This window comes from Micromesistius poutassou (assembly GCF_964030765.1).
Source record: "Micromesistius poutassou genome assembly, chromosome: 14".
NCBI lineage: Eukaryota > Metazoa > Chordata > Actinopteri > Gadiformes > Gadidae > Micromesistius > Micromesistius poutassou.
Genome location: NC_140284.1, coordinates 18631600 through 18649968, shown reverse-complemented (window position 1 = coordinate 18649968; position 18369 = coordinate 18631600). Strand labels below are relative to the sequence as shown.

Here is an 18369-nt window from a genome sequence, read left to right as displayed (position 1 = left end):
CTTCCTGTCACCGTGATACCTTTGGATATGACTATGGCCTTGGTTCCTTTCTAGAATCCTTTCTTCATCTTCATCTTCGTGTGTGTGTGTGTGTGTGTTTTCTCCAGGTATTGGAAACCCTGCAGGCTCCTGTGATCAGGGAAAGTTATGATCTGAGCTGCGTCACCATGGGATCAGGACTTAGGTAGATCATGTGATACTGGCTGCGTTCCTAACTGTGTGTAGTGTGTAAATGCTTGTTCCTAACTGTATTTAGCATATCAATTGCGTGTTCCTAACTGTATTTAGCGTGTGTTAACAGCTGTGTGCTCCAGACTGACGGTCTGTCTGACTGTCTCAAGGCGTCTCTCAAACTTAAAACTGGAACCCCCAAACCGTGAGAGAAACACACACACACACACACACATTATTTTGGTAACCCATATCATCTAATCTAAAGACTTACCGACTCCCCACTCAGCCTGCAGGGGCAGCACGCTATCGGACCCCAGCCAAGGAGGGGTCGGTCGGCTTCTCCAAAGGCTGAGGCGCTGCGTAGGACAACCCCTAAGGTAAAGGAGACGTCGGGTTCCCCTCACAGAGAGAAGGAGCAGCAGCGTGCTGCACCTTCTCCGGTGATGGTAAGGAGCTCCAGAGAGGAGCAGGCGAGAGGAGCAGTGAATGGCAGCAGGTCCGAACCGACCACCTGCCTCACCCCCAATACGCGAGCTCTGACCCCAGCCAAACCCCCTGCTGCTCCCCGGCCCTGCATCGCTGACGTCATCATCGAGTGCCTCATCGAAGAGGAGGAGGAGGAGGAGAAGCAGTGTGAGGGTGTGTGTCTTTCCTACAGCGTCTATTTACACAGCATTACATAATTTAGCAGACTTGTTTTTGCCAACACAATGTGGGGCTGAGAACAATCAAATGGTCCGTAACCCGGGAATTGTGTGTGTGTGTGTGTGCGTGTTTGTGTGCAATGAATGTCCTTATCTTTATCTATACCTTATCGCGTCTTTCCTTTTTTCACTTGTTGCTTCCATGTAAGGCAAATTCATATACATTATTTTATGAAATATTACATTTCTGCACACAATACATTTCAAGAACATCGATAACTTTTCCCCATTGACATGTGACATGACTTTGAATATAACACATCTTTATGTAAAACCATCTCTCTTGACGGATCTGTTTACATTGTGCCACAGCTTTGCCGCCCACCGGCCCTGAACTGGCCAATCACAAGTGGAGGACCGAGAAGAAGAAGAAGACTCGATTGGCAATTGCGCCACTCAGACAAGGGGCTGGTAGGGGCGTCGCACTGTCATACATGACCATATGGAAGGAGTACTGAATACAGTATTTAGAGTATATAGAGTATTTTCTCTTAATAGATGGGGTGATGGCAAAAAAAATCATAATTTCATAACATTATAAACTAAACGTATGTTCCAACATGTTCCTCACATTGCATTAAAGCAATGTAACGTCCAGTCAAAAATCATGTCATTAATGCCGCTTTTCCACCGACAGTACCAGCTCGACTCGACTCGCCTTTTTTGCGTTTCCGTTGGCAAAAAAAGTACCCGGTACCTAGTACCGGGTACTTTTTTTTTTAGTACTACCTCCGTCGAGGTTCCAAGCGAGCGGAGTAGGTACTTTTGTGCGACGTAAACAGGCGGCTGGTAACTGATTGGCCAGCGGCTGTAAATGGGAATAATCACTCCAAGTTAAGTTGTGTCCGGCGTGGTTGGAGTCCACGAACCTGCTCCCGAGGGGGACACTGATCAGCGTTTCCCCGTGTGTGTCGCTCCTTTCCCGGGGCTAGAGTTAGGCTGCACGTGGTTGTGTGTGTCCGGCGTGGCTGGAGTCCACGGACCGGCTCCGGAGGATCAGCATTTCGCTGTTTCGTTTTAGTGTCGTTCCTTTCCCAGGGCTCAAGTTTCACCTCCATCAACGTTACTGTATGACAACAATAGACGCGCAGTCATTGCGCTTTTTATTTTATTTTATTTCCCATCATAACCTTTCCCGGGAATCAGGAAATAGTCTTGATCAGATACAGATTTTCCGGGAATCGCGTCTCCCGTGATTAAAACCTAATGACGACCCGCCCATGTTGGAGAGGTTCTTTTCTACTACCCGCCCACACTGAAGAGGTACTTTTTTAGATGGAAACGCGACCAAACCAAGTCGAGGCGAGTTGAGTCGAGTCGAGCTGATACTGTCGGTGGAAAAGCGGCATAAGAGGGGCAATGATTCTGTCCCTCTCTCCCTGCCCCTCTGTCTCCCCCCGCTCTTCCGCTCTCCCTTCTCCTTCTCTTCCCTCAGTCTCCAATGTCTCCATGCATCAGTGGGTGGAGGTGACCTATGTGTTGAATCCGAACCACTTCTACGTGCGCTACGTGGCGGAGCACAGAGAGGTGGCCATGTTGTCTCAGAAGCTCAACCAGCTGAGCTCCAGACCCTCCAGCTTCTTCAGCCCCGGTGACATGCTGGAGACCGGTATGTTGTGCTTTTTGTTTGTTTTGTTTTATATTGGATAGACGTTTTATCCAAAGGACACTTCATGCTCCAGATGTTCTTCTGCTCACATTTACATTTTTACAATGCCCTGTTGCAGCTCAGAGACCTGGCATGCAAGTGCTGGCAGTGTTTTTGTGTTCTACTATGGAGGTGGAGAAACTTTCTATAAAAAATAATTCTGGTGTGCGTGCACGCTCTCCAAGGCTCCCAGGTGCTGGTCAATGATAAGGTCCATCGGTGGTGTCGGGGCACGGTCGTCCGTCTCTCCCGGATAGGAATGGATGATGTCACATCCTGCCCCGCCAACCTGGTGACCTCCGCGAGCATGTTCTTACTGGACCACGGTGTTACCAGGACCATCTCCCAGGACATGTGTGTACACGCACGCACGCACGCACACACTCGCACAGGCATTGCTATGGTTACAGGTCACAGGTAGGATTTTTACTAGGGCTACCCACGGCAAGTATGTTTACCCTGGTATTGTAAGATGCCTTTAGATGAAATACTAGCATGCATACATGTATGGCATCTCCATACTAATCTGTGTAACGCAGCCCTAGAGGCTGCACATTGCCTCGCCTCATTATATTCCCTGTTTGTCTCTCTTTCGCAACATTACAATTCCCCCAGTTCTGTTTTTGAATAACCCACTTCATATACTTTTAGTGTGATATTGTTGCAGAAGCATTCGTAGTTAAGTCTTGTTCTGTTTGTTGTCGGTCTGTCTGCTCCACAGTGAGCTAGGGAAGGGAATGGACAAGATGTCTGCGGTGAAGAAGCACCTAAGGAAGATGGATGACAACATGAAGACGGAGCTGAGTGGCTGGACTCCCTTTGCCATCAGGTGTTCCCTCAAAGACCTGGTGCCTGTTGATCTGGTAACGTGCATCTCATGCATACGACTCCATAAAACTGCACCAACTCTAACTCTAAAGACCTCACTTTTAAGTAGGGGTGCATGATAATTATCGGGCCGATAACAGAAATTATTACGTCATTCCGATAAGTCTGATATCATGACGAATAGCCCCGATAACATAGCCTATATAATTTCAGTGCCCCGCTCCCACTAACACTAAATCAAAGGTCTTATCGTAACCCTAAAAGTACACATCATACAATCACTTACAATACATGAGTTCACAGCTGCACGCGTATATAGAAAATGTTTATTTTTATTATTATGTTACACCTTTCCTGCTGTCGGCTCCCAGACCGTAGTCGAGAGCACAGGGGAGACGTCAATGTTCTCTCGGGGGTAACACCCTTCCCTTTGACAGGCAGTGGGTCTGCTTATATGTTATTGATATCGGTATCGGCCTTTAGGAGCTGAAAGTTATCGGTTATCGGTATCGGTTATCGTTGATCCCTACTTTTAAGCTACACTAACTCAAACAGACCTCAAGCTAAAGCTACGCTGACTCAAACTTACCTCAAGCTAAAGCTACGCTGACTCAAACAAATGCTAATGCTAGGGTTGGGCGGTTTTCAGTTTTTCTTACCGGTAAGGTGCGGATTATGTGTGTGTTTTTTTTGTGTTATTGTGTGTGATAGTGTGTTTGTTTGTGTTTGCTTGTGTTTGTGTAGAAGAAAGGCTGGGGTAAGGAGGCCCAGCAGGCGTTGCGTCGGGCCGTGGGCCCTGCGGTGGTGGAGCTGCAGCTGTTCTCCCGGGAGAACGACCACCTCCTGGTGGACCTCCGCAAGCCCCCCATGGACCCCGCCAGCCCCTGCCCCGTGTCCGTCCGAGAGTACTTGGTCTTCATAGACGTGGCCAGGTGTGTTAATATACATATATATACACATATACAGTATTCATAAGTGTGTTTATATATATATATATATATATATATATATATATATATATATATATCTACACACAGACACATTTGCGTGTTTTTTAAATGGTTCTCTGTCCTCCCTTTTCTATATCTGTCTGTCTATACCTCTCTCTCTCTCTCTCTCTCTCTCTCTCTCTCTCTCTCTCTCTCTCTCTCTCTTCCCCCCCCCCACCCAATCAGGTTCTACTCTCCGTTGACCAACAGCAACACCCTACTGTTCTACCCCCCCGTCCACCCCAGGATCCAATCAGAACACAGCGCCATGGTCACACACAGCAACACACCCCAAGACTTCTACATACAGCTGGTACACACACACACACACACACACACACACACACACACACACTCAACACACTTTCCTCCACTCCTTCACTGTGCTTCTCTCTTTCCCTATCTCTCCCTGTCATCTCATCCCTTCTCTTCTTTCTTAATAATATTTCTGTCTCTGTCTCTTTTTCCTTCCTTCCTTCCTCCCCCCCCCCCCCCCCCCCCACTCCCAACAGGTGGGCAACATGGAGTTCCAGCTCCTCAGCTCTAAGCTACAGTCGTGCTATGGCCCCTTGTCGGTGGCGGGGGGGGGCTGGGGGCTGCAGCTCTACTGCCCCACCATGATGCAGGCCTGCGTTGCCCGTTACCGTGACAACCTCTGGTACAGGGCCCGCATCACAGGTCAGCGATCTCTCTCCACCTGTGTCACTATGGCGTTTCAAAATAAAAGCCCCCGTGTCTGGTCATGTAAGTAGCTAAAACTCAGCAGAAACACAGAAAGATGTTGATGTACTGTAATGTTTTGTTTGTGTGTGTGTGTGTGTGTGTGTGTGTGTGTGTAGGCATGCTGGGTGGTAGGAGTGTGGAGGTTCAGTATGTCGACATGGGTAACGAAGGGATTGTCTCCGTCAGCGACCTGAGGAAGATCAAGGATGAGTTCTTCTCCCTCCCTGCTATGGTCTGTGTTTCCACCCACTAGCTCCCTGTTAATTCAGTCATGTTTTCATTCATTCAGTCATGCACCCCATCCCACCGGATCTGTCACTTTACCTCCTCTTTTCATCTTATGCCACTTCATCCCTTGTGTATATTTCAAGCAGTTGCACTGTTCATATTTTATTGTTATTAAATTACTTGCCTTTTAATATTGACTTAAATATAATTTATTTGTTAGGAACCCCTTAATTAATTTTCATGGTCATCATTATCATAACTGGATAAAGCGTCAGTGAAACCAAAATCTTGTTTCTTTTGTTTTAGACTTCTTAGTATGTCTTCAGGAGTGTAAGATGCTATGCTTTCGTCAGTGTCCACCGACCTGTTTTGTGAACATTCTCCTCTGCTCAGATCGCGGGTTCTGTCGGGGATTTGCCTTTCTGTGGGCATGGTACTGCCAGGGTGTGTGTGTGGAGCCCTATGTGAAGAGTGCTCAATTGTTTGAGCTACATCCAAAGGGATGAAGCTTCTCGGACTCTTGTAGTATAACGCCACGGTGTATGGCGCTATTGATCCTACAACATCGCTTGTTAGCACACTCAATGCTGCTCAATAATGCACACTAGCAGGCCACAGTATGACCACAGCCGTAGCCATGGGGATACCACCTCCTCACTCCTTCCTAGAAGTCATTTTTTTTATGTTGTAGTGTTCACAATTGAGCGGAAAAAGAGGATTCACTTACACTTTAACTAACTATGCACATATGACGAGTACACTTGAAACATTCATCCATTCATTACGTGTGTGTGTGTGTGTGTGTGTGTGTGTGTGTGTGTGTGTGTGTGTGTGTGTGTGTGTGTGTGTGTGTGTGTGTGTGTGTGTGTGTGTGTGTGTGTGTGTGTGTGTGTGTGTGTGTGTAGGCCATTCAGTGTAGTCTGGCTGATGTGGTTCCTGCTGATGGGGTCACCTGGAGCCAAGCATGTTCCGACAGGTTCTCCGCCCTTGTCCTCAACAAGCCAGTCACCATCCTGGCCATAGGTAACGCTCTCTCACACCCACACACAGCAGCACTAGTGTGTGTGTGTGTGTGTGTGTGTGTGTATGATGTGTAGTTTGTAATAGTAGTTTATAATTGTGTGTGTGTGAGACATAGTGTATTGTCTGGAATGTGTGTGTTACCATGGTCCCGAATGTACTTTTTAGAAGCTTTTACAAGTTTTGGTTGAAAAAAATCGACCTACCAAATGATCTAAGTAATCTGCCATTTGCTGGTTGCAGGTGTCAGTTTTGGACCCTGTGTGTTAGATGATGTGGGAGGATTTTTTTATTTGTGTGCACTTTCTTCAAGTGTCAAGACCTTTTTGGATTTTGAAACACTACCCTTGTATTAATGGTTATTTGCTACCACCAAAGCCCAATGAGACACAGGAACAGCCCTGATTGGGTGTGTCACCGTGCACGGTGTGTTGTCTCTGCAGGCGAGATGCGGTCCAAGCAGCTGGAGGTGCGGGTGACGCAGGGCGGTCTCCAGGGTCCTCAGGTGGACCTGGCCGCGCTGCTGGTCTCTGAACACCTGGCCTGCTTCAGGGACGGGTGAGGCATGCATCTACTTCCTGTCGGAGATTCTCTGTGTATGAATTTGTTTTCCTCATATGGTGTACTACTTTATACCCGTAATGCATCATAAAAGTGAACAACTGATTCACACGTGTTTACTGTATCCCGTGATGTATAGCTGTTGTTGACGGCGTCATCCAATAGAGATGGTCGGCACATACAGGTTCTTTATGCCAATTGGCTGTCATGGGGGACATCACTACATGGGAAAAGGGCATGAGGACACAAGTTAGCCAATTAAACTCGTCCCCTGATTCAGATTCAATCTACTTCCTGTCTGGCAGTGTCTCTTACCAAATATGGCCTTTCATTCCCCACCCTCCCTCTCTTCCACTCTCTCTCTCTCTCTCTCTCTCTCCCTCTAATCCAGATCCAGGTCTGGGGGCCCCCCGATCAACAGCGAGACCACCGCGTGGAACCCGCCAATCGAAGAAGAGCAGGCGTCCCTAGAGCCCCGCCCCCAGCCTCCTGTCAGTCAGGACTCGGAGCCCCGCCCCCAGCTTCAGCTGCCCGCCGTCCTGGAGAACATCAGGGTGAAGGTCACCCACGTCACCTCGCCCGGCAGCTTCTACGTCCGGCTGGTCCAGAACGACGCGTTGTTCGAATGGTCAGTACGGAAACACCTCAGCAGACGACCTAGAAGGGGCGGGGGGGCGGGCGGGGGGGCGCTCCAACACCACACTTGTATATTGGGTTGCATGAAGACTCTCTCTCCAGGTTACAGATGTGCTATGGGGTTGCCAGTGGCGTAAATATCGACGGTGCAACCGGTGCAGCTGTCCGGGGCCCAGACGCCGTCAGGGGCCCATGGAGGAAGAAAGGAGGGCCCCCCAAAATAGCGTCCTTATATTTCTTCCCCATATCTATATTGTTTTTATGAAAATCCGATCGCAACTCTCTCTCCCCCCCCCACCCCCCCGTCAACAATCCCGTCCGACCGTGCGTGACTTTGTGACTTCGTGACATGCGTGACTTCCTGAAGGGGTGGCGGTCACCTGCTGATGAAATAAAAATAAATCCCTCAAATATTTTTCAAGGCGCGGTCAGGGGGGTTTGGCTCTCCGTTTTTTTTAAGGGAAAATGTCAGGAGCTCCCGTGGAGAGCACAGCGCAGTGTGAGCTGTCCTGTCAGAGCAAGGTCTCCAACACACTCCCTCGCTCACTTTGATGGTGGTTTTTGGATCCACACGTTTTAATTTTGTGTGTGTGTGTGTGTGTGTGTGTGTGTGTGTGTGTGTGTGTGTGTGTGTGTGTGTGTGTGTGTGTGTGTGTGTGTGTGTGTGTGTGTGTGTGTGTGTGTGTGTGTGTGTGTTTTTCTTTCTCAGGGTGTGTGACCGTGTCCAGCAGTGGGGCCAGAACTCTGATTTCCAGGACGTGGTGTGGAAGGAGAAGATGTTCTGCGCTGCTCTGGTCAATGGGGTCTGGGAGCGCGCTCAGATCTTCGCCGACGTCTCCTCCAACAACGTCGCTGAGGTCACTCCTACATCCGGTCAATGCACTTACTTCCTGTCAATAGACTTAGTTAAAATAATAATACCAATCCTAAATGGGGTTTTGTCCCCCCCCTGGTGGTGGTGGTGGTGTAGGTGCAGCGCTGTGACTTTGGCAGCAGGGTGGAGCTGCCTGTGAGCAGCCTGCGACCACTGAAGCCCGCACTCCAGGGCTCCCTGGCCCTGGAGTGTAGACTGGCCGGCATAAGGTTGAACGCACGCGCACGCACACACACACGCACGCACGCACGCACGCACGCACACACACACACACACACACACACACACACACACCTGAGGTATATGGCTGTAGACCTTGAGCTACAAACAACGCCCAAGCCTTTGGGGGTTTCCTTGTATCGACTTGGTTGAAAAATGTTGTTCTAGTTGATGTGCACCAACTCACTCATATATCCCCATGCGTGTATGTCTTCCAGACCAGCAGGGGGTCCTAACTGGACGGCCACAGCATCCAACTGCTTTTCCCACCACCTGACCAAAGACCTGTTAATGATGACCATCAAAGTACGGCCACACCCCTACCTCCCAACTACTCTGGTTAGACAGAATGAGATACAGCGTCTCTATCTAGAGCAGGATTTTTCCATTGAGCCCTGACTACAGCTGGTCTAATCTTTCAAGATCCGCTGTGTCGCCCCGCTATATAGAGCTCTTATACAAGAGTTAACGCGCCAAACCCCGGGTGGTGCCATAACCCTACACAAATGCACTTCATTTCCGCCGGAAGTGGTTTGCGCCGCGTCTGCCGGTGTAAACGCAGCGATTTCGATGCTAGCTTGGGAACACGGTTCTACTACTTTGACTGGAGAGGGCGCTACTCCCCCCCCCCCCCCCCCACCCGAATCCAGTGCAGAACTGGGAGGGTAACACGACGACGTGGCCCAGCAAATAACGTACAGTAGGGCTGAACGATTTATCGTTTTCTGATCGAAATTGCGATTTCAGACAACGCGATCTCGTGATCGCCAAAGCCGCGGTTTCTTCCGTGTTCCTGACTGACCCGAGATCTGTTGTCAACTATTTATACCGGCACTTGAGAAATCACCACAGGCATTTGCACGACTGAGTGCATGACGAAAAAGTCAGGTGAAAAGTCTCCCCCCGTCAACAATTCCGACCGCGGACCCTGTTATAATGTAATGTCCCCAATTAATGTAATGCAATTGGCCCGCCGGCACATCGCATTTCAGCGTTAACGCGCGTCTCGGCGTGTATTTTGTTTACCTCTTTTAACTTGACAAAATTAAGGATTTTTTGCATACATTTGAAATCAATTCTTACCTTTAGTTTTCATTCTTGCATTAGAGTAATGGCATGTAATATTTTAATGGTATGATGTCATGTTTGTAAATATTACTGTTCATTGTGAATATTGCACTGAAGCTTGATTTGAAGAAAATCGTGGATCAAATCGAAATCGCAATATCTACCAGAAAAATCGCAATTAGATATTTTCCTGAAATCGTTCAGCCCTAACGTACAGCAAGATTTGCTCCTACTTCGTGCAATCCATGGCAATAGACGGAAAAGCAATGGACAATCTGAAAGCCTCCCGAGGCGTGTCAATATCTGCAACAAAGCAACAAAGTCGGTTGTGTCATGTCATACGAACATGATCGTTTTGTTTATCTGAAAGCAAATGTAGAGCCTAGCCAGTGTTTGAACAATGCGTGGCGTAATGCTTGGGTGCTGGTAAACTGAAGCTGGAGAAGTCGAAAGTCTGCGGGATGTACGTGTGTTGCTGGACCAGCGAGATCTTGTTCCCGCTCAGCTGCGATCCTGTGGAAGGTAACTCGATTATTTGACCATTGTAGCCCAGGCCTATGTCTTTTTTATTTTTGGTATCCGAACTACATCATAGGCTACTTGGCTAGAGTGCAAAGTGTGTGTGTGCCATGATGATGATGATGATGATAATAATAATAATAATAATAATAATAACGCATTTTCTTCATAAAGTGCATTTCTGCAAGCCCAATGTTCTGTATATTCATTGTAGGCTATGTGTGCAATGTATTATATCATATGACATGTTTGCAGTGAACCCATTTTAATATCTATGCACTGTTTTTGCTATATCTCTCTAGGTAGAAAATGCTGTGAGACAGGGGAAAACCAGGCTTGCCTGCACAGACGGACAGAACCAGTGGAATGCTGGGTCTAAAAGAAATGCTTGTTGAGGGAAGGTTACAGTTCTGCAGTAAATATCTCAGCATTTTAAAACCAAAATAAACTGCCTTATTTAGGTCATGCCCACAGGAGCCAACAGATGTCCGTTGTTTACATAATGCACAATTTACATTATCTCTTTATGCTGTGAAATATATCGGTGTGCCTGTACTGTTTGAGTGAAAATAAAGGTTGATGTAATTTCATTTCATTTCATTTCATTATTGCACTGAACTACGATGATGAATGATAGGCCTTATGTTCCTTAAGAGTGCTACAATTTCTTTTAACACAGTTCATCATTCATAGTAAGCTCATACTGTACATAAATAACACTGGATGGATTAATTGTTTCGAGGAAACTAAACAAATGGCTTCAACAAGAAAGATCACGCGTTTAATCCTAACGGGTATTAAAAAGTAAAATACAAAAGCAAAAAAAAAAAAAAGCTTTGTCGGCACAACAGAGCTAGCTAGCAAAACAAACCCAGCCCGCCAGAACGGAAGTGGATTGCATCGACGGGAGGAGTTTAGGATGTAGAGCGGAAACGGCTCAATAACTTGTCTATATCTAGAATTGCTTTTCGTAGAGCAGATGCCGCGGTCTTACATCTCTTCCTTATGTTGCGTGTGCAACCTAAATGTTCCACTTCCAGAAGGTTAAACATAAATAACAAGTCTTCATTGAAAGTGTGTATTATTATTATTTTTTTTCCGTCTGTCTCTCTTTCCGTCTATCTCTCCGCCCTGGTTCGCCCTCTAACCCCTTTGCCTCTGTGTGTCTCCACAGTGTTGTAGTATGAGATCAATCTTCAGCTGTGTTCAATTCCCTGTCCTCTCCTAGGAGGTGACGGAGGAGAGGCCGTTGTCCGTCGTTCTGTCGTACCTCAAAGGAGCCGGGCCTGAAGTGAACCTGGCTAACCTTCTGGCGAGCCAGGGCGTCGCACTCAAGGAGAGGAAACCCAGGTGTGTGTGTGGGAGGGTAAAGGCAAGGCAAGGCAACTTTATTTATATAGCACTTTTCATACACAAGGCAGACTCAAAGTGCTTCACATATAGACATTGTCATACAATAAAATAAAATAATAGATAAGTAAAAAGTAAAATAGATAGAAAATAAAGGCAAAGTTAAAAAAACAAAAAACATTTTAGAAAGGCAGAGTTAATAAAAATGCATTTTAGAAAGTGAGAAAATAAAGGCAAAGTTACTAATAAAATAAAAAATAGAAGCATTGTAGATTTAAGATTTAGCAGAAAGCTAAAGCAAACATAAAAGTCTTCAGTCTTGTTTTAAAAAGGTGGAAAATAGCCCCAGGGTCGACAATTATTATTATTTTCTTATTTTCTGCAGGGATAAACACACGCAAAAAAGATGTCAGTGTGTGGGTGTGGTTGTGTGTGTTGACATGCGTCTACTCTCTTTCCAGAGAGGCTTCAAAGGCCGAAAATCAGGGAGGAGGCGACGCACACAACACGTGCCCCACAACTACTACTACTACTACCCAACTACCCACTACTCCACAGCCAATATCCATTGCGCCTCCTAGCCTCGCCCCTCGCTGCTCATCACCTGCAGACGCCGACCTGAAGCCGGCTCCCCGCACCTATCAGTCTGCTGAGAAGGTGAGGGCTAGCGATCACTCCAGCCAATCAGATTAAAGAACCAAGTGAGTCCTAAGCGCTCTTCATTCAGGCTAAATCCAGTCAGAAGTAAGGCGTAAGAAGTAAAATCTAATATGTTTTATTCGTTTATGATTTTTCAACCTTGTTACGCATGCGATAAACAGATTTAAAATTGTACGTTTCTCCGCTAACCAGTTTTGGAACTTCCTACTTCAGTCGAATCCTTGAGCATCGCCATTGTTTTTGTAATCCGTCAGACTGTGGCACTCCTTGTTCGTCTTGAGCTAAAAATCCCTCCCTTGGAGTGTTTTAACATCTTTGGAAAAGGCTTTTAAAGGCCCGGAGGCCATACAGATCTTCAGAGAGAACGTGACGTTGAGAGATCAGAACGGTCTCAGGCTAAAAGATATTATTTCCACGGGAGTTGGTGTGTGTGTGTGTGTGTGTGTGTCTGTGTGTATGTGTGTGTGTATGTGTGTGTGTCAGGTGAGGACAGAGCTGTACAGGGCTCCAGACCTGCCAGGGCCCGGTCACACCAGGATGAGAGTCTCTGCTGTAGGGGAGGATGGCCTCATCTACCTCCAGACACGACACGCAGGTACGACCTCATCTACCTCCAGACACGACACGCAGGTACGACCTCATCTACCTCCAGACACGACACGCAGGTACGACCTCATCTACCTCCAGACACGACACGCAGGTACGACCTCATCTACCTCCAGACACGACACGCAGGTATGACCTCATCTACCTCCAGACACGACACATTAGCCGTTTGTCAATTCGCGTTCTCGTGTGTTCTCGTGTACTCGGTAAATGTCATCAGTGGTAGCCCAAGCACTGTTCCAATTCCAAGTACGCGAGTACTGTCGTAAAACCCGGAAGTGTTCTCGATGCGTTCTCGGTGAGGCCGTTCTACCGAGGACGCATCGGAGGTGACTCGTGTGGACTTGGGACCGTTAAATATCCCAGAATGCATCATCGAGTCCGCTGCTGTTCCGATTGCAGAGTGCGTACTCGCGTTCTCGGAAGTCTGTACTTGAAAGTCCGGACTTGCCAAGTACGTACTTCCAAGTCCGCGAGTACGTAGTCCGCGTACTTGGTATTGAGAAACGGCTAATGTTTGTGTCGTGAGGAAGTTGAAAGTCCCCCGTTGAAGAACAGTAGGTTGCCTTGGACGAAGTGACTGAATATTACATACGTTCATAATCTACTGGTTGGTTGTGGTCTGACCCAGAGAGCCAGCTGGAGGTGCTGAGGAGTAGGATCCAGGGCAGGATGGGGGTGGCCCCCCAGAAGAAGCCCTACACCTGGAAGTCTGTGCTGGGCTGTGCCCTGATGGGCACTGACACGCTCTGGTACCGAGCACAGGTCCTGGAGGTGCTCCGAGAGATGGTCAAGGTAAGAGGAGTATGTGTGTACGCACTATCCCACTGATGTATACAAACATACTCCCACATGCACACATCACACACACACACAAATAGTTATAGCAGAACACTGACACAAACATGGATGACAGGTGCTCACTGCACACGTATACAGACAAACACAAAGCTGGTGTTGAAAGATGTTGATGTTTGTTGTGTTTCCTTCATTGTGTGTGTGTGTGTGATATATTATCATGTAGATATTGTAAAGGCATGTAAGCTTGATGAACCTGTTACATTATCAATATTTCTTCCCAAAATGTTTGGATCTTGTTCCCCTTCTTTGTAAATTTGGATCCAAATAAAGGTATTTAAGTGTGTGTGTGTGTGTGTGTGTGTGTGTGTGTGTGTGTGTGTGTGTGTGTGTGTGTGTGTGTGTGTGTGTGTGTGTGTGTGTGTGTGTGTGTGTGTGTGTGTGTGTGTGTGTGTGTGTGTGTAGGTGCGCTACGTGGACTATGGCTCTGTGGAGAACATCCCCGTGGTGCACGTGTACCCCATGCTGCTCTGTGAGGAGGTTCCTCAGCTGTGCATGCCCTGCCACCTCAACGCTGTCATCCCAGTAAGTCATCACAGACGGAGGAGGTCCTGGTTAGAGACCTCTAAACACAGAGAGACACCATCTCAAGAACTTTCTAGAAGGAAAGACGACGGGTTATCGGTCAGTTAGGGGTTCTCATTTTCTGTTTCACCGTAATGGCATCATGAGTCAATACAATACACACTACACTACTTTTATGACTTCTCCTGCTGTCATCTAGAGGTTAAATTCTGTTTCTCTCCCCCCTCCCCCCCCCCCCCCCCCCTCCCCCACAAAAGGTGGGGAGGGCATGGGAGAAGGATGCAGTGGGTCTCCTCAGAGAGTTGCTGCTCCAACGATCCGTGGACGTGCAGGTCTTGGTAAGGTCAAAGACCATGTACAGCTTTCATATACCCTCATGCCCTGTTCCCTATACAGTGAACATGGAATAATACACAAGTTTAGGAAATGCGGGCACTAATCATGAGCCAGAAGCCTCTGACACGTTATTCAAAATTAAGTAATAAAGAGGGTTACCTGTGCATCACTTCCTATATGGTGCGTTATGGCTATAACGCAGTGCACTCTATAGGGAACCAGATTTGTACACAGAAATTTCCTATGCCACAAAAATGAATGTACGCCCCTGTGGTGACCTGGTTATAGGAGGTCCCTGGAGACCCTCGCGGCGTCCTGACGGTCGAGATCTTTCTGGACGGACTGTCGCTGAGCAAGATCCTCTGTCACCACCAGCACGCGTACATGGACGAGAAGCTCCTCAGCCAGCAGGTTATGTCTCCCTGGTCACCGCCTACCGCCCGCAATACTCACCACTCCTACTCACTCACCACGCACTAGATACATTTAGCAAGTGTATGCTGTGTGTGTGATGTCAAAGATTAGTTCTGTATCAACACAGAACCATCCCAAGTATCAACACAGAACCACACCAAGTATCAGCACAGAACCACACCAAGTATCAACACAGAACCACACCAAGTATCATCACAGAACCACACCAAGTATCAACACAGAACCACACCAAGTATCAGCACAGAACCACACCAAGTATCAACAGCACAATACCAAGTATCCATATTAAACCCCAACACTGAGAACAATTACCCCAGATCCATAGAGCAGTAAAACTGAAGCTGATATTTTCCTGCAGGTCCAAACCTCAACACCATGCCTGCCCCTCCTGGACCACTGGGAGATCTCCACGCAGGTGTGACACAGTCCCTAGAGAAACCACATGCCATGAACCTAACAACCACATGCAGCAGCCTAGCTACCAAAAGCATTCATCTAGCAACCTCCTCTGATCACCTAGCAACCACATACAATTAACTAGCCACCGTGCCAGATCACCTAGCAACCACATACAATCACCTACCAACCACGTGCAATCACCTGCCAACCAAGTGAAATCACCTAGCAAACATGTGCAATTAATTAGCAACCGTATCCAATCCCCCTAGCAATCGTATGCACAGGAAACAGAAAAGGCATAAAAAGACTCCCATTTGACCCCCAACTGTGACCCACTTATTGGTTGGTCACTTACACAGGGGATTTCACAGATTAAAATCCCCTGTGCTAACTGAATGTAACTTATGTTGAAAACCCCTGTGCTAACAACTGAATGTATCTTATCTTGTAAATCCTACTGACCGGATGTGACTGTTGTCTTCAAAGCCCCCGGTGCTACTGACCGCATGTGACTTGTTGTCTTCTCCAGGGACTCTGCATCCCTCAGAGGCCTCCACTGGGGCCCTTCACCTACTCCTCCCTGCCACCAGAGGGCTCTCAATTTAGGGTTAAAGTCAAGCACATCTGCACCCCGAACGAGGTTCGTATGAAACGGCCGACTGTAGCCGTTAACCGTGAGGGAAAGGTTGCATAAAGGGACGCCACACGACTGTCTGTGCCCTGATGCCAGGAAACAGATTTTGACACTTGATGTTTGACACTGACACATGTAGTTGAGGAGAAACCTGCTTTATGAAAATAAAGTGTGTGTGTGTGTGTGTGTGTGTGTGTGTGTGTGTGTGTGTGTGTGTGTGTGTGTGTGTGTGTGTGTGTGTGTGTGTGTGTGTGTGTGTGTGTGTGTGTGTGTGTGTGTGTGTGTGTGTGTGTGTGTGTGTGTGCGCGCGCGCAGTTGTTCGTATGGCAGCTAGAGAGCAGCAGCGAGGAGGATGTGAACGGCCTGGACCAGATGCTGTCCAGGGTCACCGCAGACGTGGCCCAGCTGCCCCGCCTGGCCTACTTCCCTCTGGGTGAACCATTCCCTCCCGCCGTCCACACCCTACTTCTCCCTACTTCATGGAGAAACACTTGCGCTCACACTATGGCCTCGGCATCCAAGATGTTCAGATGTGAATCGGATACTTTGGCCTTTCGTCTTTTGGCCGTCTCTCTCTTGCTTTGTCCCTCTCAATTCCATTTTAATCACTTTATCGACACGAAAAACATTTTATTTAGCCAAATTATAAAACAATAGCACAAAGCACCGCAGTGAACCGCTGTGATTGCATGCTCACAGGAGGCGGGTGTCTCGCAGAGTATAGAGACGGGCAGTACTACCGGGCCAAGCTGATGGAGTTCTCCAGCCTGGACCCCGTCATGATCATGGTCCAACACGTGGACTACGGTTCCTACGACACCCTGCCCACCAGCAAGTAAGGCACCACCGCCAAGTGTTAGGCCTAGAAGTCTTTACAAACTGTTTTTTTATGTATCTTTTTTTTAAGACTACACTTATGTTCATCCATAATGTGTGAGATTATTCCTGTACGTATGCACTGTGTGTGTAACGTGTGTCTCTCTCAGGCTGAGGGAGATGCCAGCAGAGCTGCTGAGCTTCCCCGTCAGGGCTATGAAGGTGAAGGCTGCAGGGTTTAAGCCACCCAAGGTCCGTCCGGACAGCCGTGTGCTCCCCTACGCGCCCCAGTGGAGCATAGAGGCTCTGCGGCAGATTCTGGAGCCTCTGCACGGCAAGGTCACCGCCTCGGTTGTGGTGAGCACCCATATCTTCATCTTAATACGGAAGGTTAATAGGTGTCATTCGTGGTTGTGACATGGATGCACGCCTGCGATCATAAAGGCATATATATATTTTTTAAAGGAAACAAGCATGGGTCTTTAAGGCAATGGGTTTGATCCCCAATGTCCACATTATACCTGAAGGCATCCTTGAGCCAGATACCTGAACCCGACCTGCTTTCACTCCCTTTGCATATAATTCTGTTTGATTAAACAGAAAATCTGTTGCACTAAATGAACGTCTAGAGGGTGATGTCTCAATAAAGTTACGATTGACTTTTCCAGTCTCGGGAGCCAGAGCTGACGGTTCTGCTGTACGACGAGAGCGGGGAGCTGTTGCACCTGCCGTTGGTGGCCAGCGGCCTGGCTGACCCGGACGACCCCACGCCTGGTCCCCCCGCCTCTACCCTCAGAACCCTGCATGTTGATTCACCCAGCTTCTGTTCCATCACAGACTGACCGGCTCACAGAATGGACCCGCGTTAGAGGGCGTTTGTTTGATCTTGGTGCCGCTGGTTCCAGCACTAAACCCTGAGAGCAGAGGGTTCCTCTTCTGCTTATGTTTAATTAATAACTTTAATAATAACTAAGTTACATTATTTTCCCAGTGCAGCTCGGTTTGCATGGTTTTGGTTGAATCTCTGTTTATGTTGCTGTGATAAGAGTGTTCAAATTTATTTGGTGTTTTTCTAAAAGCAGTCATTGTTTGATGCGGTTTGATTAAAATGTTAAGATTTGGTTTACCAAGAAAGCAACGATTCAATCGTTTTTTGTTCAGCCAAAATTGGTAGAAAGGGTGTAAAAAAAATACTTTCTTGTTTAATACTCTTAATGATTGATATTTGAAAAGCTGTCGCATATCTACACGTTAACTGAAAAAAAAAAAAGTGTCTATTGTGAGGCACATTCCTATTATAATAAATTGAATCAATTGACTAGCTTGAAGGTGAATTAGTTTGACCCTGGTAAATACCACTTAATCTCCCACATGCTTTTAAATTAGGACAAAACTTTCAAAAGTATTTAAAATTTATTTTACAAAAACATCAAAACATACAATCCGCTAAAAAATAAATATGTATTAAAGATTTTTACAAATAAATTATATAAAACTAAAATGGCATACCAATTCATACACAAAGCAGTCACATGAAACTCATTACTCCACACCGCTAA

The 18369-nt window shown here is 47.2% G+C and overlaps 1 protein-coding gene across 1 annotated transcript; it reads left to right on the top strand.

Annotated features, from left to right (window-relative positions):
* Positions 1–33: 33 nt before the first annotated feature.
* rnf17 (ring finger protein 17) lies at positions 34–17652 on the top strand (the record flags this gene model as incomplete). The annotated part of the gene is made up of 31 exons (XM_084478268.1): positions 34–42; positions 108–184; positions 302–376; positions 461–813; positions 1191–1289; positions 2314–2487; positions 2712–2880; positions 3248–3389; positions 4099–4286; positions 4530–4656; positions 4856–5021; positions 5183–5298; positions 6200–6317; positions 6758–6872; positions 7267–7503; positions 8221–8368; positions 8482–8594; positions 8823–8910; positions 11420–11541; positions 12003–12198; positions 12685–12796; positions 13439–13602; positions 14071–14190; positions 14448–14528; positions 14815–14937; positions 15320–15376; positions 15890–16000; positions 16310–16427; positions 16694–16829; positions 16981–17167; positions 17479–17652. The coding sequence occupies 31 exons, from the start codon at positions 34–36 to the stop codon at positions 17650–17652; spliced, it is 4215 nt and encodes a 1404-aa protein (XP_084334394.1).
* Between the last annotated feature and the right edge of the window lie 717 nt (positions 17653–18369).